At 42.3% G+C, this 23,534-nt stretch overlaps 1 protein-coding gene across 1 annotated transcript; it reads right to left on the reverse strand.

Annotated features, from left to right (window-relative positions):
- Nucleotides 1-23,327, reverse strand: si:ch211-158d24.2 (multiple epidermal growth factor-like domains protein 9). Its single transcript, XM_028415208.1, has 6 exons — nt 22,652-23,327; nt 19,135-19,339; nt 11,237-11,376; nt 7,837-7,986; nt 2,885-3,154; nt 1-1,928 (listed from the first exon to the last, which is right to left on the reverse strand). The coding sequence occupies exons 1-6, from the start codon at nt 23,214-23,216 to the stop codon at nt 1,384-1,386; spliced, it is 1,875 nt and encodes a 624-aa protein (XP_028271009.1). The 5' UTR covers nt 23,217-23,327; the 3' UTR covers nt 1-1,383.
- Nucleotides 23,328-23,534: the final 207 nt, after the last annotated feature.

Below are 23,534 nucleotides of genomic sequence, written 5' to 3' on the forward strand. Positions count from 1 at the left end.
TGATTTAACAGTTAAACCCATTTTTATTTGAGAGTTGAGCTCTGATTTTGAGCCATTATTTACATCTTTTTCTGTATTATGATTTCTGCAGCTGTGTATACGCCGATGTTTGCTGAGAATAATAAACCAAAGGAAAAATACAAAAATCTGTAGGCTGACTGCAACATCACACCCTGGAGAGTGAAAGGACTTGGGGTTTGTTGAGTGACAGTGTACACACAGTATTCTACCTGTACAATAATAGTGCTACTATTCACATTCATCTGTACAATAATAATATTTACAGTGAAATCACATTGGGGAAAAGAGCCGGTACCTGAGGAGTTAGTCCCATAATTAGCTTTACTCATTCACCATGGTAAAAAGAAGCACACCCAACCGATGGGATCAGCGTGTCAAGGGTCTGAAGGGAAGTGCAGCAATTTTTACTGCTCGTCGTGATGCAACCTGATCGCAGGCGATAACTGGACGATTTTCTTTTACACTATGCAGGCTGGTTTCACTCCAAAACAATGGTATGAACAGTAAAACACTGTTTATATTCTAGACGTCTTTCTCTTCTGAGTCACAGAATACCACGCACATTTTTCGGATGTTCGACTTTTGCTGAGGTAGGCAGCAAAGAGCAGATGAGCTTTTAAGATTACAGTATGTGTCACAGCTAAATGGTGAGAGTGAATGATTGGTATTTGTACTTAAACTCCTCTTAGATACTTGGGCTGAGCTGGTAGGCTTCAACAAAAGAGATGAAACTACAAACAAAAGATGAGGTCATTAAAACAGCCTGTACCAGCAGCCTACATCTTCTTCCCCACAGGACTCTCTCTCTCTCTCAAAACACACTATAACTATACATGTTGGCCAATTCAAATTACCATTCAACAGCACGTAAGATAAAACACCATGAATAAACACATCATACATGTGCAGCATTTCTCCCAAGAATGAACCAATAAATAAGAACTGAATAAAAATTCATTAAATAACAATCATTGTCTTAGATTAAGATCACTGGCCGAGTGATCGAGTTATAACTTAAAACAGTCAAAAGTCCATTTTAAAAATATCTGAAATGCTAGGCTCCTGTAAGTCTTTTATCTGGTGCCATCTTGTTTCAGCAAGCAGGTGTATGCACCTGTTTTAGAGCGTCGTGCCAACTCCTTTGATCTGCACAACAAACCCCTCCGCAGGCACAACGCAAACTAGTTTCTTTGGAATCCTTTTGCACACAAAAATCATTTCAAAAAGAAGGAAAACATTTCTTATTTCCTGTCCAGTTTGTGTTGTGAATGTCGCAGAATAAGACGAATGAGCTTTGGATTTGGCGCTTTCCAGCAGCTTTTGTGTCATCTGTAAATCTAGCTTTTGTTGATGGATGGAGCGCTAAGCCTTGTAGCAGTTTCCCTGCGTGGTGAGTGCCAGCTGGCCGTTGGGTGCCACCTCGTTGGCTTCGTCCTCCAGCAGGCCGGACACATCGGCATTGGGGATGCTGTCGTGGTAACTACTAAAGCTGATGTTGTCCTCCTTCAGCTCGATGGTCCAGAATGGGGCGTTGAGCTTGCGGTTTTGGTACTCCCGATAGGTGTACACGCCTCCCACGAAGCCCAGCAGCAGCAGCACCACCAGGATGATGACAGCCAGAATGATGATGTTGAACTGTGTCCAGGAGACTTCGGTGAGGGCTGCTGTGGTGTTGTCGGTGGGGCTGCTCAGGCTGGTGAGCAGGGCCTGGGTGGTGGTGGTAATGGTAGTGGTGACAGTGGTCAGTGAGGTGCTAGTAGTGTTGCTGCTGGACGTAGAAGCTGGGATGCCTCTTGCTCTGGTGGAGGTCAAAGTGGTGCTGCCAGCAGGCGTGGAGGTGGAGGACGTGCTGGAGGTAAGGGCCTTGACTGTGGTTGCGTCTGCTGGTGGAAGAAGAAGCCGGGGAGCTGAGGAGAAAAAATGAAAACGTAATTGAAGATTTATTTTCTTATTCTCACAAGCTACACAGTATCAGCCCAGACTTCATTGGCATATAAGCAACTAGTGACACCTTGTGGCAAAAAGATGTAACTACAATTCACTCTGCATTTTTCTCATTCACAGTAATCCATTCTGTTATCTTTTGTGGTTCTTGATTATGCTCATCTGACCTCTGCTCTGAGGTGGTGGTTTGCGTCATGTTCACTCTGGTCACAGGTATATATGCTGTGAATACCTCAGTTACTACTCTAATAAGCAGCTTCTCTTAAGTTCTTTACATGCTGCAAAATAACATTCTCAGCTCATGGAGTTCTGCTGTTGTTATTTCTCTGTTCTTCTGTGTATAAAAGATTGTGGGTCAGAAAAGCCTAAACCGTATGCGGGCCTGCAGCATATTCTTAAGAGGCTTTTCTTCGAATTGGTGTATCACAAAAATGTAGATATTATGTTTTTTTACATAGAAAAAAATGGTTAAAACAGATGCACAACATAATGAGAGGCTCTATGAAAATAAAAATAATACAAATAATAAAAACTAACAATAATAACTGCCCTCCACTGCTCATTGGATTGCTGTTTGTAAATGTGTTATTAGAGTTTGACACTTGTTGTGCTCTCCCTTTTGACAATGTTAAGTCAGCCATAATCAGACACAATAAGTGAACACACCTGTGGCAGCGTGCGGCTGCTGAGCCATCTAATGAGATTACTTCCACCTGAGCAACCTGTGTTAAAGTGTCTGCTGACAGAAGAGTCTATTGGTTTCTACTCTGCCCAGTTTTGAGGATCTCCAACAACACCCAACTTAATAATTGATTGAGGTTAGTCTGCAGACTGGCACATGTCTGAGTAAACAACAGAATACACCCTCATATCTGCCACAGAGGGTTTCTGTGTATTTGCTCACTCTCTGTGGCCTCACCTGGACGGGTGCAGTTATGTGCTAGGGCATCGCCCACGTAGCCAGCAGCGCAGAGCTGGCAGCGCGGCCCGGTGGTGTTGTTGATGCAGCGGAGGCAGAGGCCATTGTCAGGGTTACAAAGCTGGGTGGGGCCCTGAGGGTCTGCGTTGCCACTGCAGTCACATGGGATGCAGGCCCCAGATGCTTTGTAGAAGCCGGCCTTGCACTCGTCGCAGTGTGCACCGCTGTGCCGGGGAAGGCACTGGTCGCACACTGGGGATCCACCGGGGTCTGCACAGGGAGACAAAGATGCACATCAGCTTCTGAACAACGATCCTTAAATACTCACACAACGAACACACTTTCGGCTAAATCACAAATATAATATTCAGTTAATATATATTCAGTTAATGTTCATGCTTTTTAATTCAACATCAAGTGAAACAGCCAGTGTTCAGCCACTAGGTGGCTCAAGATGACAGTATATGAGAGGGAGCAGCCCCAGTGGGACACAGTGGAAACACAGACTGTTGTTGTATCTTTGCAAGTCATGTCTCACCCAGGTCCTTCACTATATTACTCTCATTAGACATCTGAGAGATAAGGTCTATAAATAGAGTGGATGTTTAAAGCTCAGGTGGAGTTGGATTTCATCAGGAATGGATCCCAGCTCTGCATGAGGACCATGATTGTTCATCAGCAACAAGTGTATATTGTTTCTGAGTGTCAGCTTTCTCCTGCAGCCTCCAGTAATATGACACCCCGACACCTTCTGGCATGTCAGACAGGAACTGCAGTATCACAGTATGCTACCCTCTACAGTATAGTGTCCCCAAGGGGAAACTCCTCATTGCATCCTGTCTTATTTATGAATGAAACAGAAAAGAGCATAAATTATCTCAAAGATCCATCCACACAGGATGGATACATGGAAGATCTGAACATCTGAAGAAACAGAAATGAATACTTAATAATTAATAATTAATATTTTTGTTTCATAGTAGTGCCATACTCTTTGAGCTATTGTGTAGCAGCAAAACTTTTTGTTACCATTAAAATAAAAGCACCATGTGCCCCTGCCTTATAAAGAGCAGTTTTTGTGTCCTCAGCTGCCTCACATCACCTAGATTAGGAAAACCAGGTGCCACTACTGAAGCCGAGCTTAGTTTTGGGCCCTAGAAAAAAACGTTGCTCAGCAAGGAACAGAAAAACGATGTAGTGCATTTCCAGTGGAAGTGAGCTGTCAGTGTTGAATAGCTGAACACAGATAGCTGCCTTCCACTGGCCTAGATGTTAGTCTCCATCTAGTGTACATAGTCACATGACTGTGTTGTATTCCAGCACTGAGCAGGCTGCTCCTGATAAGCTTGATTTAACCTCTGCTGGGGTTCAAAGGCAGTTGGCCTGCTGCGTTATATAACCAGGAAGAAACACGAGCTGCTTTCTGCTGGACTGCACAGGGACAGAGGACCTGACCTGCCCGTTTACTCATCGTCCTATGCACACACACACGCGCGCGACAGGGTCTGCTAAACATTGGACTGGCACTTTTTTTATCTGACACACACACTTTAAAAATAAAAGAGATGTTGATGAAATACATGAAAATATTCCATGATCATTGGAACGGACAGAAAGAGCACAGCCGTCCTACACCGCTGAGTGAAGATGCAATCATACATGGCTGATTTAATATGTGTGACCCACATTCTGAACTGGTGCAATGCTCCATTTCACCTCTCTGTGTGACAGTAAAGAGGGATATACGTTTACTGCAACAGGACTCATCAGCACATTTAGAGAACATCTAACCCCTCCTCCGTGTGCAGCCATGATACTGGCATCTTCTCATTTCTCACCGTTGCTGGGGAAACCTCTACATTAAAGCTGCTGTGACATACTCCACACACAACCATATACTGTCTCTATGTGCACACAATCCTGAGCATCTCTCTGATCCTCTGTGGTGATGCTGATGAGAATGTGACATACTCACTCCCCCTGACACACACACACACCCACCATGTGTGCTCCTTCCTGACTGGCGCTGAAATGGCCCAGCTGTGCTCATGCTGTCCCAGCTCAGCGCAGCCTGGTTCATGTCCCTTCCCCTCCTGCCCACCCACGTGGTGCAACCTTCGCTGTGGGCCTCAAGGGGGGAGGGGGGGTGTCAACCTGACAAACTAAGTGCATCTATACGTGGCTGTTGCCATGCAGACCACGCCAATAGGGCAGGTATCGAGATGTGGCTGTGCTGTCTATGATTGGTCCAGAAAAAAGAAGCGCAAGGTACCAGAACGTGAATAACAGAGCAGAGTGCTTAATGAAAACTGCGATAGGCAGGTTGGAGAGAGCGGTCAAGTGCAGGTTGGTGTGAGTGAGCTTTGATCTAATCCTGGTCTGATGACCATTAAAGGCTGATGTCACACACAATACACATAACATCGCTCCAGGCCATAGTATAATTAAGGTGCTTGAATTAGAGTTAATCTCTCTTTACCTAATCACCGTGTTCCACAAACATAGCAGGTGACACAAAATTGCTGCCCACCTGTGGAGTCAAGTTAAACCATATGGACACATCTGACCGGGAGCTAAAATGATTAGTCAGCAGATTGGTCCAGGGAAAACAAATTGGCAACATTTTTGTGGAGGTACTCTGTGTGTTTAGATAAGTATCTACGATATAAAGATTAGTATTGTTAACATTTACTACAAGTGGCAAAGCCTGGATGTTTCTGACATCCAGTATACTTTTCAAAATAAAGATGCTAATTGCACATAGCCTACCGCTCTTTGTTTTATGAACTATTAATTATAATACTTGATATCTATCTATGTTTATTGAGTATTATTGATTAATAGATTGATATCACCTGACAACAGTATAGCGCTTCAGTAGTACAGTAGCACACATTCTTGACTATTTGCTAGCATTGACTGGGAATTTAATAATTCATTTACATTTATTTATTTATTGCTTTTAGCTATGTTATTCTTCATTTTATCCAGATTACACTATTGTTCCATCTCATACTTAATCTGTAACTGTTTAAACATATCTTATTTGTTTTTTTAGATCAACTTATCTATCATTGCAACTTTAGTGAGCTCTCCTCTTTGAAACAGGAGTTTAGTGTTGGTCTGTTAAATGCATTGTCATTCTCCAAAGACAATGCCACAGTTTTGTTCTGTCAGCACTGTCAGGGGATGTTTTGTTTCAAAGCTGACAGTCTGTTTGCAGGCTCTAATGCTGCTTCCCCTGAGTTTATGTATAATTTGTTATAATTTTTTTAAATAAGTGGAAGAAGTCACGATGATGAATAGTTTATTTGCACATTAACCCGTATGAAAGAAGAGTAATGCGATGTCAACCTATAGCTCATATAAATATGCTATGAAGCATGTTACTTGATAAGTGAGTTAGGAATATGGAGTGTAGTCGTTGTCTAACTAAAACCATTGTGTTAGCCAAAATGACTTCTTGCTGGGGCGGTTCTAGCAAACACTGTGCAGCAGCTCAGTAAATTAATTATATGCAGAGGGGCGGCATTTCACACACAGCCACCAGAAGCTTCAAGTGTACGCCATTTTCTCACCAGCTGTCTGCTCTGATGGATTCTGTGTGCTGTGACATGCCAATGGAAGGCAGTAACATGCATCTAAGAAGCCAACCACCTTCACACCACACACGGTGATGCTGTAGTGATTTGATCTGTTCTTCAGTCTCACATTAAACGGTTTTAGTACTGTAAGCAAATGCATCACATTTCAGGCAGATCTGAGGTGCTTTGGGAACATGACAGTGACTGCAGTTCAACCCAGATCTCAGGCCAACAGAGACCTCTGGGTGTGTTGTGTAAGTAGGGCAGCAGCAGCCTGGAGGTGAAAGAAGTGGGGTCACACAGGAAGGTCAGCATTAATCCCAGATTGTCTGGAAGCAGAGATCGAAAACACTCCGCTTTAAAGATCTGGATCTTTGGGAGATTATTAATCACCACCAATCATTATCTGCAAAATTAAAACTGTCAGTAAAATATGTAGATTACCCCCTAAATATGCATCAAAGTCATGTCAGAAAGCCAATCACACAATCACACACAACAACCACTTTCCAGTAAAATAACACATCTACTAGGCCTCCCACTGTGTAGTCAAATATAGTCAGATCGTTCATATTAGGGAATGCATATAGTATCGATCACTGAATCGATGCTGATGGAGAGGCAGACATGCTAATGCACCTCTCTCCACATGAATAGAGACTGGTCTAATGGCTGCATTTGGCTGGAGATGTGTTAACTATAATAAACTATTCATGTTCATAAATGTACTTAAAAGGAACAGAGGTCATCCAGTTCAGTAATGGAACAGAGTTTTTCCTTTTGTTTACTGGCTGCAGACCGATGTCACTCATTTACATACATCAAATCAATAAGGAGATGAGCATAGCGTAACACAGAGATCTGGATGTGTGGACAAACTGACGCGACATCCAGGAAATACTTATACTTATACTTATATGGAAAAGAACACTGCTGCAAAGCTTTGGAAGCTAGCAGCTAGCTAAACATACATATATTTTCAGGGTGGGGTCAAAGTAATTTGAAGGGGAGACTGAATTATATTTTTTCTCATTGAGAGATATGAATTTAGAATACTAATACTGTTTTGTGTTTTTTGTTTTCTCATACATACATGCATCTTTGAGACTTATTGCTTTTATTAACATGTCAGCTGATGTCCTGTTCATCACATCTCTCTTCGACTGTATTTCTAAATGTTATCTTGGGTAAATATTAAAAAGTACAAAGCATGACGTTAAGAGTTATTTCCAGCACAGCTATAGAACTGTTTTGTATCTTACATAAATACAGAGTCAGAATTCCCTGGTAGAAAGCACTGTGTATGAAGCCATTAAAACAAAAAAATGTTTATGCAAAGAACCCATGAATGCATCTGCAGGGACTGACCGGTGTGACAGGTGCCGGTGGAGGTGGAGTTGGAGCAGGGGCATGGCGCACAGGCTTCTGTCGGGGCTGCTGTAGGGCTGTGGTAGAAACCAGGCTTACACTCCTCACAGTTGGATCCCTGGGTGTTGCCCTCACAGTTCAGACACACTCCTGGAGGACAGAACAAAAAGGTCACATGATCAGCTGTTCTTTATTCTTCCTGGGCCTGCTTACATCACAGAGTCAGATTAACTGCTTACATAAGTCACAGCACTATTTTCTTTTTTTTTTTTTTATCGGGTTTCAGAACTGGTCACACTGACCAAACAATGACATCAGCTTATTTTTGGTGTGTATTTTGGTTAAAATCTTGGCTGATGCTTCCCCTGCTGCAGCAGCAGTATTGACACTGTGTGAAAAGTACACACAAAAAAAGAGTTGCTCAGCAGAACTGACACATCTCCTGACAGCAAGCAACCACACACAGAAAAAATCTTCAAATCAGATTATAGCCTACAGCAGCCAGGGCAACAGAAATAGACCTTTAAAGTTATTTTTAAAGTTATTTTGCTTAGAAGACCTAAAGTCTACCTCTAGCCTTATTTAATTTTTACAGGAAATAATAATGCATTCTCCTACTATAGCTTGTTCTTTAAATTTTGATTGATTTTATGGTTCTTTTCGACTCTAAAGCTTGAACCACATCATTTGCAAGAATCTGGACTTGCAAATGAGATGTGCAGCCCCACTTATTATGCACTGCTGCACCTATGCAGATCATGGCCTTTGCAACTACATAACAACACCACATAGCACACTAAACATCAGTCAGCAGCAGGGATTCTATGCAGCCGTGTTCAGACACGGCAACTGAGGCAACAGAGCGAAATCATGTTGGAGGTGCACAAATGTGGTGTGAACAACAATAAAACTGGCTAAAGGAAGCTGAATTTTATGTCACAGAGAAAATATGCTGCAAATAAATTAGATGAGTCATCGTCATTTTTAAGCTCCAAATACCACATGATCTGCTCAGTTCAGCAGACAAAAATGCACACCAAAGTTAATGTGATCCATGGCACTTCTGTATGGGGGCACATAAGGTTACAGCCCTGTGTATTTATACAGTTACAAAGCACTGACCTTTACTTTAACAATGTTCTGTTAAAGCAAACATTAGGAGGATCTACTGTAAACACTAATATTAAATAAGTTGTCACTGATAACAGATAGTATATTATGAAGTTAAATGCAGTGTGTCAATTTGTTTTTATTGTAAAATAAAAACTATGTATAGTAAGAATAGTGTTATTATTATTTTATTATTAAATTATCACTGTAGTATTTACAGGAAGAAAAAAAACCCATTGCTTCACTTTGCACAGTTGCCTCATCAACCACAGGAGCCACTGCTTGTCATATATATGCTTACAGTGGATGACCTAATCAAATTATACTTAACAATCACATTTAGCAATAAGGCTTGTGAATCGTGACTAAGCCAAAAGCACCTTGTTGTTGTCAGGCGCATACAACATTTAAGAAGGAATTGTGCCTCTAACATGCTGTTATAGCCTTTCAATGATGTTGTTATGTATTAGGTGTATTTAAGTTATAAACTGTCTCCTCATATTAGGAGCCTATAACTGTTGTTCATGTAAATATTAGTGAAGATATATCACCACCACTGTGCTGTTTGTCGTTACGTTTCGAAGCTGTTATGCCTGTATGATGACAGACAGGGGTTATGTGGACATGACTCAGCCTGTCTGAGTGCTCTGCTGGATCTTTGTATAACTGTGGGCTCACGTGTGAGCAGTGAAATATACAAAGAGACCCTGCTCAATAGCTTAAATAGTTTTGAAGAGAGAGTAAAGGAGGAAGAGTTTCATTAATCCAAACAGCAACATACGAAAATAACAGCTTCACATAATACGTTTGTTTTTAAGTAAAAGGTTCTTTATAATGCTAAATTGCAGCATCATGCCAAATAAAGGTGGTTCTTCTTCTGTCCTGTTTAAAATGCAGAGTCCCAGTCGTGTGTGTTCAAGGCACACAGTGTTTGGGATACTGTATAATTTGCATTTGCACAGTTTGTCCTCATGTACACAGCCCTGAGGAGTGACCACCAAAGGGAGCTGTCAAAACTCCATAGCACTGTGAACACTGAGCCCAAGCAAAGACTATCACTCCATCTGTCCCCTGCATTATAATGGAAAGGCATATGGCTCTCCTCCCACACACACACACAGACCCCCCCCCTCTACCTTTTAAAGCCTGTCACTTGCTGGTGCTATTCTGTCTCTGGGAGGTGAGCAGCAATCCTCATTTAAATGTGATCAAGGGCACAAAACAGAATAACTCACACATTTACTGTACATGTTACCTCATCCCCCAAATCCCCCAACTAAACATCATTTACAGTATTTTACTTTGAAAAACCTGAAGGGTTTGTGTCCTGCCATCAGGCTTTAGTTTAACATCAACATATATTACCAAGGTGTGAACCTGCATGAAGAACCTGCACAAGTTAAATGTATGAGGTCCCTAATGAGCCTTGTGTTAGCAAAGACTGGACAGTTAAGCATTAACTAAAGAAATGACACGCTGAAAGGAGCAGATACAGCTGCTTCTTTCATCACAAACCAATGGCTCAGATCTGCTATTGTTAGGGTAGTACAGAGGACTTGTATCCCACTGAGAAGCCCCTGTGTTTCTGTTTTTTTCTAATAGTGCAAAACTAGTCAGAACACACATTTAGGGCATAAAAACTCTCATTAATGACCTAAAGAGGGGAACCCAGAAGTGACTGCAGCCTTATCAGGAGAAATATCACATTCACTTGCAACAGACATGTTGTCGGTATGTAAAGATACACCAGTGCAATCACGCTATTGAGAAAGTCATACGCATACCAGGAGGACAACAGTTCTTTGCACTCCATTGACACAAATATGCCTGATTGCATTGTTGGTCCTCTACAAAAAAAAATTAAAATGACTAAATGACTGCCGTTTTGTGGCAGTATGTCCTATCACAAGTTAAATAACCCACAGGTCACAAATGAATTGTGTTGTATGACGCTTTCAGAGTGATATGTTGTTATTATTATTTGATATGACTGTATTGTACCAACTTGTAAGCAGCATGTAACCAGCTTTTTTAGCTGGAGCTTATTTTTAAGTATTATGCACCTTACCTACATAACATCCTTTTTAGAGGAAAGCATTCTCCCCCTTTTTTGTGTGGCTGCTCCAAGTGCTTCTTAATGTCTGGCTGGTTGAAATAACCAATCATATGGGCACATCTCATCACCATAGTAACCAAGCAAATGGAGGAGGCGGTTCTCTCTCTCTCTTGCTGTAGGTTAAGAAGTAATACAGCAGTAGACACAGTATAGCTGCAAAAACTGTAGACTCACCTGACTGTGGATGGCAGTAGTTGGTGTGGTTGTTACACTGGCAGGGTCGACAGCCAGTGCTGCTGAAGTGGAAGAAACCCGGGTGGCACTCATCACACTTGGGTCCGTAGACTCCTGTCTTACACTCACATGTCCCTGAGCTGCAAGAGCAGAGCAGAAGATCAGAAAATGAAATGCTTGAAATTCCACCTGAACCCTGTGTGTGTGTGTGTGTGTGTGTGTGTGTGCGTGTGTGTGTGTGCGTGTGTGTGTGTTTTGGATTGCAGTCATGACAGCTGACATCCAGTCTGTGCAGACTCCTGCAGGTTCACACATCCATCTGCTTCCTATAAGACTGCTGCAGGTATGAGGCATGTGGGAAAGCACCCTGAGCTGTCCAGACTGTCCATTTAAGCTTCTCCACATTTTTGTAAATTTTAACCTTCTAAGTCCAAATACACCCATCCATAAAACGGGGGAACACATCCTGAAAGCAAAATTAGTTGCTAGGGTAACTCAGAGAAGATGTCACTAGAGTGCATTTACAAGTACATTAATACAGTGTAAACTGTCAGATAAAATAGGTTTTCCTATAAATTATTATTACCAAAACTTTATATTTTTTTAGAAATCTGCTTTAAATAAACATGCAGTCAACCTATAATCAGAACTCAGCACTGTGCAGCACCTGTATGGGCTTCTTGTGTTCTACTTAAGACACTGATTGCTCTCAGCTGAGAAAGTTCCTCTAAGAATGCTCCTGCAAAGTTAAATCCAATTAACTCTTCAGCAATAATACACTCATGAATTAGTCATTTAATTTGTTAATGTGTCTTTCTCGGGTTGGATCAGTGCTCTTGCTAACTTGCTAAATGCTCATTTATACATGAGGGAAGAGCGAGGGACGGGGAGAGAGAGACATCGCTCTGATCCACCCACACTTGAGGTAATTTCCCCAGGAGGAGTACAGTGCTAAGTCAAGCCTGATCAGCCCCTCAACCCAGACAATAGACTTAGAATCATAATCTGCAAACAATGACTTCAAAACAACTGAAGTAAATCAAGAGTGACTGGGAGCACTTTCCATGAGCGTGTGTGGGGGGCTTCATACAATCAGGGCTTTGTTAAAACAACTGCACTTAATGCAAATGAAGAGGCCCATGGCGATGCTTAGCTGGGCGTGGGCACCCCGAAAAAAGGCTGGGAGATCAACAGTGCTCATTCTTGCAGATAAACACACACACACACACATATCCACATGCTGCATCATGACCTTAATACAATACATAAAATACAGATAATGTCCCAACGACATGTTTTACCTGCTATGATTTACAAATTAAAGGCTACATGAAAAGAAGGAATTTGAATTAGTTTCCATATTGGATCCAGGCTTCATCACAGAAGACATAAAATTTCACCATGAATGCTTTGTGGCTGATTTACTGTTCTGCACAATTAAAACCATTCTGTTCACAATAAAGCTTCGTCAGATTGAAAAATACACTTGAGTGCAGAGCTTTAGACTGCAGACCAGCCTAGTTACAATGGAGACAAAAGTGTTATTCAGAAGATGGAGATGATTTTGTAGGAGCACTGATTTACTTCCTGTATGTCTGGGGGCAGTCTAAACCCCAAAAGGCACGTTGTCACGGCACTGTGCCAGATGGGCAGGGCGTCGACAAAATTTATGTTCACCATACAAACAGCACATGCTGAGTGTGACAAGAAAACATAGAGCCGCATGTACCAGACAACAGATACTGGCCAGGCCGAAAGTACTCGCTGCCGGTAATGGATGCTTTGTGTTAGGATATATTTACATATGATACACTGATCATTATAGGAAAATATATTTGTGAATCTGTCAGCATTTTTTAACCTTTAATGGGTAAATAAAGAAATAATAATTGTAATGTTAGTTTATCTGCTAGATGAGAAACCTGCCAATTGAATAAAATGAGCAGCATGCCAATAACGCCAGATGGCCTACTGGCTTTGAGTTGCATATTTTCCATGTCCACAATACAACCTTTAACCTCTCGCCAGTCATACCAGCACATTTCTTTCATTGGAGAAACAAAAGAAGAGTAAGCCATGTCAGTCACAGGACTGGAAAATACAGTGTTTAATGGAAGTTCCAGTGATTCAGCTGCAACAAACACCATGAATAATTTTAATTAGATAATACATAATGCTCCGTTCTGATTGGCTGGCAATCATTCAGTCATACATTGATCTGTGGCAATCCACACAATCACACAATCTGTCATCTATTGAGCCTTGATGTTACACTGCAAGGCTCACGTCTGCAGAGGATGAACTGGAGGTTTGTGAGATGTAAAGTCCTCTCTCAGTGCTCTGTAATCCTGTTGATAATTTGCACCCTCTTGGCAGGGAGGAGGGGGTTTGTTATTGTTTTTGGTGGTGATTTCCCTGTGCTGCACTAGCCCAGCCGCTCTCCGTCAGATCCGTATGTTAAGTAGGTCAGTATTACATGGGCGACAAAGCTTAACCCCATTCTGCGGCCGCCGCGCCAGCCAGCGCTCTTACATGTGTCGGATCAGGGCAGACAGCAGCAAACATCTTCTCTGCGAGAGCGAAGTGGTCACCAGTTTAATCACCGTGACGTTGGTGGCTGGAAAACATAAACAAGGAACTACACTAAGCAGGTTTAGCTGCATTGCCGGGTGCGCATCTAAATCCTGAAAGGGTGTGTTAAAAAGCAACAGAGCAGTAGAAGCTGTGATCTCTGATCTGCTGTCCCTGCTTGTGCCAGTGCCTGCTGGCCCCAACACAAGTGTGGACATGTCCAACTATTTATGAGAGAAAGTTCTCATTCTCTTGAATAATAAATGACCTGGATGACTGAGAACCTTCATCAGCTTAAAATACAGAGCATTGCTAAATGCTTTAGCCTAACTTAGCACAGACTGGAAGCAAGGGGAAATATTAGCAACCAGTCAACCTTCCAGCTCCAGCACATGATATGAAATATGATGTAATGTGAAGATATTGTTAGCTTAGAAGCTAAATTCATTAATTAGCTCAAATGGGGAGCCGCTATGTAAGAACCGGTACTAAAGCCTATTTCATAAAACCCACTATGGTCTGGTTGGCTTTGGTTGGCACCACTGTTGTGTCAAATGTTTATGTTTTTGAATGGAAGATTTAAAAAAAAAAAAACTAACCTGGTCAAGTATTTCCAAGCTTCTTCCAAATGTTCCTAACCCTAATTTCTAGCATGCCACAGTGAATTAAGCATGATCTCCTGGGCCATTTGAGAGATGGTTTTTGGAAAAACAAGTACATACTACAGTGTTCATATCCAAGAGTTTAAATCGAGGCAACTGGACTCAAGGATTGTTTTTTGAAGACGTTTTGCCACTCCCCCAAGTGGCTTCTTCAGTTCTGCTTGGGGCCACTGCCACTTGGGGGAGTGGCAAAAACGTATTCAAAAACCAATCCCTCCAGTTGCCTCGATTTAAACTCTTGGAAATGAATTTGACCTGGATGAATGAGAGCATCCACAGATATGTTCATAGCTCAGCGTTAATTGGTAAACTTAACAGAACGATTACTTTCCAGTCAAACTGAGAGGTAAATAATAGCCCGACAGAAGCAACACCAAGATCTCCAAAAAGGTAGAAGAGACAGAGGGAACATGAAAAAAGACCTCATACAAAGCTGGCTTATTAGGCTGTAAATTGAGATGAGAGATACTAAAGAACTGTTTAATGCTTCTTTCTTATGAACTTTGTGGAATTAACAGCATTTCAAACAAATCAGCATAAACAAAATACTTCACTTACAGTGCTACAGTGTCTACACTAAAAAGCTAAAGTGCGTTCCAGTATCAGTCCTGCAATGAGACTTCAACCACAGATGGGACAGTGCAGTGAAGCTCTGACTGCAGGTCTCCTGAGTGTGGCTGTCAGTCAGGCCACAGATGTGTGTGTGTGTCTCTAACCCTGCAGTCCTGCAGTCCACTGCTGCTGCCTACACACAGCAGGATGCTGAGAATAAGCTCACTCAATGTTTTTATCCAGAGGTAAAAATATGAATGAAACTACACTAGAAAACAACATTTGCATTTCCTCTGTCAATTTATTGCACATAGAATGAAATATCCCCACAACATCACCATGGATCCATGTTAGTGTGACATGACCCAGAGGCAGAAACATCTGCACCCACAGTCAATATTTCATTACACTCTCATGGCCAAAACAAATGCCTTACAGAAAATGCCCACAGGAGCTGACCTAAATACACCACTGATACAACTGTTATGACAGACACAAGTGGTTAAATGCTGCACTTTTGTCAAATATTGGTTTGATCTTGCCCAGCACATTGGGTAACAGTATGTGTCCACTTGAAATCACATGATTTGGAGAGCAACTGCAGACAGAATGCCACATTATGAGCGAGCAAGAGGAGAAAATCTCATTAGGGCTGTTAAGAACATTGAATAAGGATGCAATTACAGATGTCAGTCGGCTTTAAAGAGCAGCTAACCCTAAAGGAATTTCATTAATCTGGGTCTGAGTCAAGTTTAGTGTCCCAGGATGGGGATCAATTTGACAAATGACAATCAAGTGGCAATATTTACAGCACCTCTCCATATAATTCACTTTGTACCAACATCCAGGACTGACTTGATTTAATCATCCACCATTTTTTTTTACTTTGGTGGCCCTCTTAGGATGACGAGTGTAGTCATCCTCTGATTTTTCATTGAACAGTCAACAGAACATTTCTGCCATCTTATGAATATGTGCATAAAAGGCAAACAGTTTGTTCTTGCTTTTGTTCCCATAGGCCATACACGTCCATACTTGTTCAGAGGACACTGATCTGTCCGAAGCATGAGCGTGCAAGCAGATAGTTCAGGGGCATGGCAAGATGAATCTGAGACTGTGTCTGTGAATTTTTAAAAGAATCCAGCTACTACACAAAGAAACAAGCACACCCCATACACCAACTGTTTGACCAGTCGTGCAACAAACATTGATGTCACTTTCCATGAACAAACACCTTTGTTTTCATATGTCGTCAGACAACACATTATATTTCTTCAAAGCCGTAACACCACCCTTAGATTTGCTGTGTGTGTTTGTCATGCAATTATCTTTCTCTGTCATTCCACAACACACCCATCATACGCACTCCTGCACTGTGGAACAACTTTTACACACACACACACATGGAGAACCTCTATCATGAAAGCAGTGGTCAAAAGTCAGGTGAGTTAATCAACAACCTGAGGAACTAAAAAAAGAGCTCAGTGCTTGTTTGTACTAAAGGATATTCACTTCCCCATTTGGTGCACCAAGTGGAACAAATGCTATTCAAGAGATCATTTAACAGTGGGAAGAACTAATGCAACACACAGGAAGTTGAGTGTATCCTTTTATAAATTAAGTGCTATTCATTTGTAAACACTCACTAGTCACGATCCTGAGTCACATTTAAAGCTGAACATATAAGGTTTCCTCCTGATGGTGACTGTGCAATATAGGAAGCTGAAAATAGGTCCTCTATTACAGTCAGTCCTCCACACTGGAAATATCTCACTGTGATGTCATGTCATCTATGTTTAGAAAGCTGTTCAGACAAATCCACTGGTGACTCAAAAATGCAGATGATGTTCCTTAAACTAGTCAACATGTAGCAGAGTCAGTATCATTGTAACCAACACAGATCTTTACCCCATCACAGAGCCTGATAGAGGAGAGCTCTGTCTGAGCTCTGGCTTTGAGCTATATATTGCACTCATTACATAATGCTGCCTCAGACAGGCTGTGGAACTGTGTTTTCTCAGCAAACACTTCTCAACTGTACATGTGTGATTGTTGGCGTTTGTCTCCTGTTTTTCCACTCCTGCTATACAGTTAATCAGCTCTGAGAGTGTCGGGTAGTGATCTGGCACAGGAGTCATCATCCTTCCTGACAGCTGCAAATGATGAGTGAAAACGTCTCTGTGACACTAGGAAGTCAACAAGGCAGGTAGCTAAATGCTACCTACACTGCATGGCACTAAGGCTGAAATTATACTTGTGCGTAGGTGTTTTTATTTAAAGTCTGTGTTCCATCTACGAGATTGTATAGTCTGTGCTCCCACACACAATTTCATCTTACCCTTGAGCTGTTGCTTGTTGTTATTCTTTTAAGGACATATTTTACAAATGTGGGTATCAGCAGATCATACCTTCCAACTTGCAGACAGTTGGTGGATACATGGATATTGACAGTGAAGCTCACAGACATGGAAGGTACATATTTGATTTACATCGCATCCAATACCTGTATTGAAAAATGCCTCCAATATTGCCTAAAAAGCAGGTATCAGTCAATCCAATAACACTTTAGGGGGACTTCCTGAGATAAAAGAGGTAGTAGGAGGGTTTGTCTGCTCTGAGGTTGTTAAAATTAAATACAGAATTTAAATAATATCTGCCCCTCTAGATTTAAGCAAAGGGGGAGGAAATGACTCACTTCTAGATTGTGCATCCATGATTGAGTGGAGTCAGCTTTTGTAGATGCAAGTAGGGGGAGCTCCAGGAGAAAAGGGTTGGAAGCCACTACAGCCATAATTTGGCAATAATTTACATGTGAAGTTCCAACTAGTGAAACAGCAGTGTGTACAGAAGGCAGAGCCGTCGTTTTGGCAGGAATTTTGTAAAGCACTTGAAGACACAGAGCAAGAGCAAGAACGGAAGCAGCAAATGAAGCTTTTTTTTTTTAACTAAATTGTTACAGCAACTTAATTAGATAATAAAATCTGGCATTCATTCTCTGTATGTATTTTTGTTCACTTATAGATACATATAACTATGTATGTGTATTAAAATTACTATTAAGGTAGATTTATTTTTAATATACGATTGCATTAAAAGCAGCATACCTGCTGCTGCTTTCCCTGGTCATTGCACCGTTTATGTAACAGTCTACATGAGCAATGCACAGACTGCCTTCATCTCTGTTCATTACTTAATGGGAAAGATACCTAAAGCAGCAGGCTGGGGGGTCGCAAAGCTAGCTAATCTGTGTAACTAACATTGGTAAGCTCCATAAGGGGGCTAGGCTAGGCTAATAGGGTTCACAGAGGGCAGGCTCAGACCGTCTGAGAAGGATTGTATGAGGCGTGTGAAAGCCCGAGGCCTTGAAAAACCCTCCACCTTCACCTACATCCCACTGAGCTCTCTAGATGACAATATATTCATGAACATTCAAACATCCCCTGTTTCCATTAAAGGACTACACCTACCAGGATTAAGCTTACATAAGCACAGCGGCATGTTTGTCAGAGCATGTCAACAAAAAGCTTCCACACATACTGTGGACAGCATCTCAGGTCTTCAAGCATTAGCATTCCTTTTCATGGTTAGAGACAGCCGAGCCCCTCTAACACATACACATGCGGCTTCTTTTACAAGTAACAGCTTCTGTGACTTGTGGAGATGCTGCTGATGTTGCTGGCTCTGATTTGAGGTTTAAGCAGAGCTGGAACATTTTCGCTCTCTCTGGGGAAGCCTGGGGAATGATGGCCGGGATCAATACTTGGAATAATGATTCTGCAGGGCTATGATGAACATAATGTCTGAACAAAGCTGAGCCCCTGAACATCTCGGCTCAGTCTTTAAGAGATAACAAATGCTAATTCACAGTCTGTTTGGGCTTGGCAGGCTGTTACCACAGTGCTGCTAAAGATAGGAGAGTCAGAAGCAGAAGTCACTTTGTTGGTACATCACAAATCTTCCAGAAGCCAAAACTCAGTTTTAGCCAGGCTGCATATGAGATTTACACTAAGTGATCAAATGTATAAGGGATACTTATAACTTATAACTTTATCAGACTGCTGGCCTGATTTTAGATTTATTTATTTAAAGGGGAAGTAGGAAAAGAACTCTGACCTGTCACAGAGGTGGTTCACCGCGCCGAAGGAGTCGCAGGAGCAGGGCATGCAGCCGCTGGTGCCATTGGTGAAGTATCCCTCCTCACATTCCTCACACTGCAGACCGATGTAGCCCAAAACGCATGAACATTGACCGGTAGTCCGGTCACACTCGTCCGGATCCAAAATCCCCTCACTTCCACTGGTGCAGTTACACAGGCCCTCTGAAGGACAAGGTGGTGCAATGAGGGGCAAAGACAAAGAAAAAAGCCATCTATTTATTAGGCAGTCAGCACCATGTCACTGATCATAAAGGCGTACAAAGCAGTGAAAAACAAACAAAAAATGAAATTTAGGAAGGAATTTATTTTGACTGATTACAGCTACATGCACAGATTTCTTTTCCATCTAACTGCAGAGAACAAAGAGCCTTTTTCTTGTACTGGAACCCCCATATTACGATGGTTACCTAATTGCTGAACCATCATAAGCAAACAGCACCTTTGCTATTAGTTTCTGACACATAAATTCTATTTGATGAAACCATTTTTGATGCATTTAAGTTCAAATGACACCTATTTGATATCCTCCTTTGTGGGGAATAGGTGCAGGATAATTTCATCTGACAGAGGGCTAGGCGTAACACTATTCCACCTTTCACCATCGCCCTCTTAAAGCTGCCGAGTGCATTCACATTCTGCTGGTGTCATTGGCCTCTGGGAGCTGTCCGGGACAAGGTGCTAAAAGGAGTGGGGCGAGCTGCTAATTCACTTTGCTTGTTCAGATATCTCTTCTCAATGCTTTTCATTCCTGATCCCACTTTAGAATTTAAGATTTATGCTCTTGTGTATTCATGTTTTGCTGCATATGTACAGTTTAAACTGGTGGCCTTCCTGAAAACAGAGGCTATAATGATATGCATGTGACCCTGTAGAGTACAGAGTGGCTATCTATTATTTATCTGATCCTAGGTTAGGTGTGGTGACTGAAGTCTAGGCATGTTTTCATTCTGTGCTCAGAAGACAATGATTTTTAGATATGTGGTGTATGTCAGCTTGCAGTTAAAGGCTGAGGACAGCTGAATTTTAATGCATTCCTTCCTGGGATTCCTTTTTTACTGCTGCTTTGCTGCTTTAATGTGACTAAGAAAGACCTATGGTTATGCAAGGAGTTTACAGTCATGGCCTTTGCTACAGCGGCATCCACTGAAGAACTGTCAGCCCTGATCACGCCTGAGAATGTGTGAGATCCAGTGAATGCATATCCCCTGAGCAGTTCATTCTTAAAACACAGCTTCCTCTAAAGGTGTGGGATAGAGGCCCTGTGGGGTGATTCTAGGAAGCCACAAAACAGGTTTGATGTAGATTGGATCGGATCTGTGTGTAGCATGGGAAGAGACAAGGTGGGGAGGCCACCTCTCTTCTTTCCTGCGAAGTGGTGTGGCAGCACGGCTGGTATTTCCAGACGCAGGCAGCAGCAGGCTGTTCAGGACAAATCATGTCTCCAGAATTCCTCTCTTGCCCAATTCACCGCTCACTATGGTAAGAACAATTGCTGTTCAAGTTCAAGCGTCAACCTAGTAAGGTATTTCTACCTTGCAGTGATTCTGCAGAGGCCTCTGGCCCATCAGAAAATGTCCGGTGGTAGCTGTGTGAGTGTGCGATGAGTGCCTTTACACTAGAACAGTGCAGAGCTGCTTGAAGATGATCTCAATCAGCTTTCATGTATGACCTCACACAGGAGGGCTGATTTCATTTTGACCTCAGGGTATGAACAGACACAACACAGCTCTGTTTACACAAACAAAAGAAGCAAGAAGTGCAGGTTGATTGATCTGCATAACTGAGTAACTTGATGTACCAATGAAAAAGAAAAAGAAAAAACTACTAATGAAACATTAATTATCAGTAGTCTGACGGATGATGGTATTTTTGGCTGATATTGGCGTATCACAGTGGTCAATATGCTCTGATTAAAAAACATTTTCCCACAGAAAATGAAAGTAAAATGTGCTAGATAATAGTGCTGCACTGGGACAGGCTATCAGCTATAACTGAAATCAGCAGAGAATTGGACACTGACTAATGTGTCACTATGTCACAGGATACAACCAAAGTGGTTCTATTTTTACAAAACAAAATGTGTATTGGCATTATAGCCAGCTAATATGAACAGGAATACTTGTAATATCAGCAAAAACTTAATACTGTATCCTTATTACAGCGCCATTGTCAGAATGTCTACAGCACTGAGCAGGTGTATTGACAATATGCTAGTTTTTGAAATACATGGATTGCAGTGAGGACTACAGCATCTGTTTACTGGGTGCCGATGTGAGGCACCGAGGTGTCTCAGAATAACAATGACTTCTTCAATAGCACGCCACTGTAAATCTTTAACAGTCTGTCCGATGAGAGACTAATCAGAACCCGATCCTGCTTCTTTTCTCTGACGCTATTTCCTTAAAAAACAAATCTCCTGCTTCTGACTTTAGAACACCAACAAAGCCATGATCGATTTTTGTTATCCTCCTCCATCACTGTTGCTCAGGTAGTACAGAGGGTGTGGAACAAAGGGTTAATATAAAAGGCATGACTGGTCTGGACTCCCTGATGTGAGAGAGGGTGATATCAGTCAGAATATGTAATTCAGTGAGTCTGGATTTTATGCTCAGGCCTGGGGGCACTACAAAGAAAAAACAGTCAAATGGTCTTGTGGACAATAAGGAGGATTTCAGACTTCACATGAAGCCATATCATTCAGAGACAGGATGGAGCAGGAGGAGATTCAATTAGGGAAGCTAATGATAGACAATAACAACAAAGAGAGATGTTGTCCCACACCTCTGCCTGGCACAAACAACCACAAGATTCTGCATCCTCCACAGCCATGTTGACCCAGAGACTAACACATCCACATGGATGTGTGTGTGTGTGTGTGTGTGTGTGTGAAAGAGGAGGGGCCCCTACTGTCACTGCTCATTCATGGCTTGGCCTGCCTGGCCATTTTGGTTGGATGGCCTTGTTCTGAATGTGCAATGCAAAATACAACAATAGATTAGATGGAGCAGCTATCTGAGCAGCTCCTTGTAACTCCATATCAGAAGCAAACATGGCTGGTATCATGCAATACAGTATGTGTCTGTGTGGAAAAGAAAAACTGACTGAACAACAACAGGATCAACCTTACACCCCCTCACAGCCCCCCCTTTTCCAGTCTAATGTGGGGCTCGCATCTTATAATAAAAAGGCGTTTGGTTTGCATAGAATAAATGTCACACAGTGAAGAAGACACTGACTAAATTGTACACTGGCTGTATTTAGGATGTGATGATTATTTGTAGGGGTTCAGTACAATCTGAGGGGTCTGCCCATTGTGGCAATCTGGTTTATTCGGTCGCTCTCTGCGTCAAAAGCACAGTGCCACCATCCAGCAGCCTGCATTACACTTTTTTTTTTTTCAGTTTTCTGTCTGCGAAGCATCATTTTAGGCTACAGATTTTCCTCTGTGTACATATTTCATTGCAGATCACTCACCTTGACTATTCTCTATTGAGGTAACAGATGTGCCAATATTATCTGCAGCCCATGCATCGTTAGCAGTGCGCTGGGAAACCATAGACACCATGGTCTGCAGCATTTTCTCCGGCGTAAAAAGTGATGTTTGTGCATCGGTAGATCGTTTGCGTGTGCCGGTTAACCTGGAAATTTGTTCTTTAGTGGATGCGATTATTCCAGCGTCGGGGCCGGTGGTGGTGGTAGTGATGGTGGTGGTTGTCGGGTCCGTTGGAGGCTGGAAGGTGGTTGCAGTTTTAGAGAGAGGGCTAGTAGTGGTGGTGGTGGTGGTCGGCCCGGGTGAAACAATGGCAGGCGACGGCGTGAGTCCGGCTAGAGGCCCGAGAGCGAAGCTGTTCTCGGATAAAGTACGAGGCATATCGGTGAGGAAGGTCTCCCAGGTGTCGGAGGCTGAGCCGGGATTCCTGGCAATAGGCGACGCATCGTAGGGACTGATGCGGGGTGCAGCTTCAGAAAATCCGATATATACATACAAAATAAATAGCAGAGCCGGAGATATGTACATCATTAAGGACGTTAAGCTCATATTCACTTTCAGCTCTCCATGTAAGCCCCAGTAATGGTCTCTCTCAGACCTTTCCCTGAATGGACGCGTACTCCACCATTGATGTCTCCCAGCGGAGTACGCTGCTGTTTGTTGCCCTATGAACCACAGTCAACACTTCACCTGCGCTGCAACCTACCGCGAGTCAGCGCCAGATTGACGTGCTTGTGAGCCAATTGGAGGGCAGAAAGAGGCTCGCTGGTTGCTCATACAGACGCTGATTGGACGGCTGCTTCAGCATGAAGACAATATGTTATAAATTATCAAACGTCTCCCCCCTTATGAATATTATGAAAACAT

Source organism: Parambassis ranga, chromosome 9 (genome assembly GCF_900634625.1).
Source record: "Parambassis ranga chromosome 9, fParRan2.1, whole genome shotgun sequence".
Lineage (NCBI taxonomy): Eukaryota > Metazoa > Chordata > Actinopteri > Ambassidae > Parambassis > Parambassis ranga.

What these genes read in the sequence shown, in the direction of transcription:
- si:ch211-158d24.2 (XM_028415208.1), bottom strand. Translation starts at nt 23,216, where the DNA reads ATGAGCTTAACGTCCTTAATGATGTACATATCTCCGGCTCTGCTATTT. An exon ending in CTACTGCCATCCACAGTCAG is followed by an intron (nt 7,987 to 11,236) that starts GTGAGTCTACAG and finishes TCTGTCCTCCAG; the next exon opens with GAGTGTGTCTGAACTGTGAG. An exon ending in ACATAACTGCACCCGTCCAG is followed by an intron (nt 1,929 to 2,884) that starts GTGAGGCCACAG and finishes TTTTCTCCTCAG; the next exon opens with CTCCCCGGCTTCTTCTTCCA.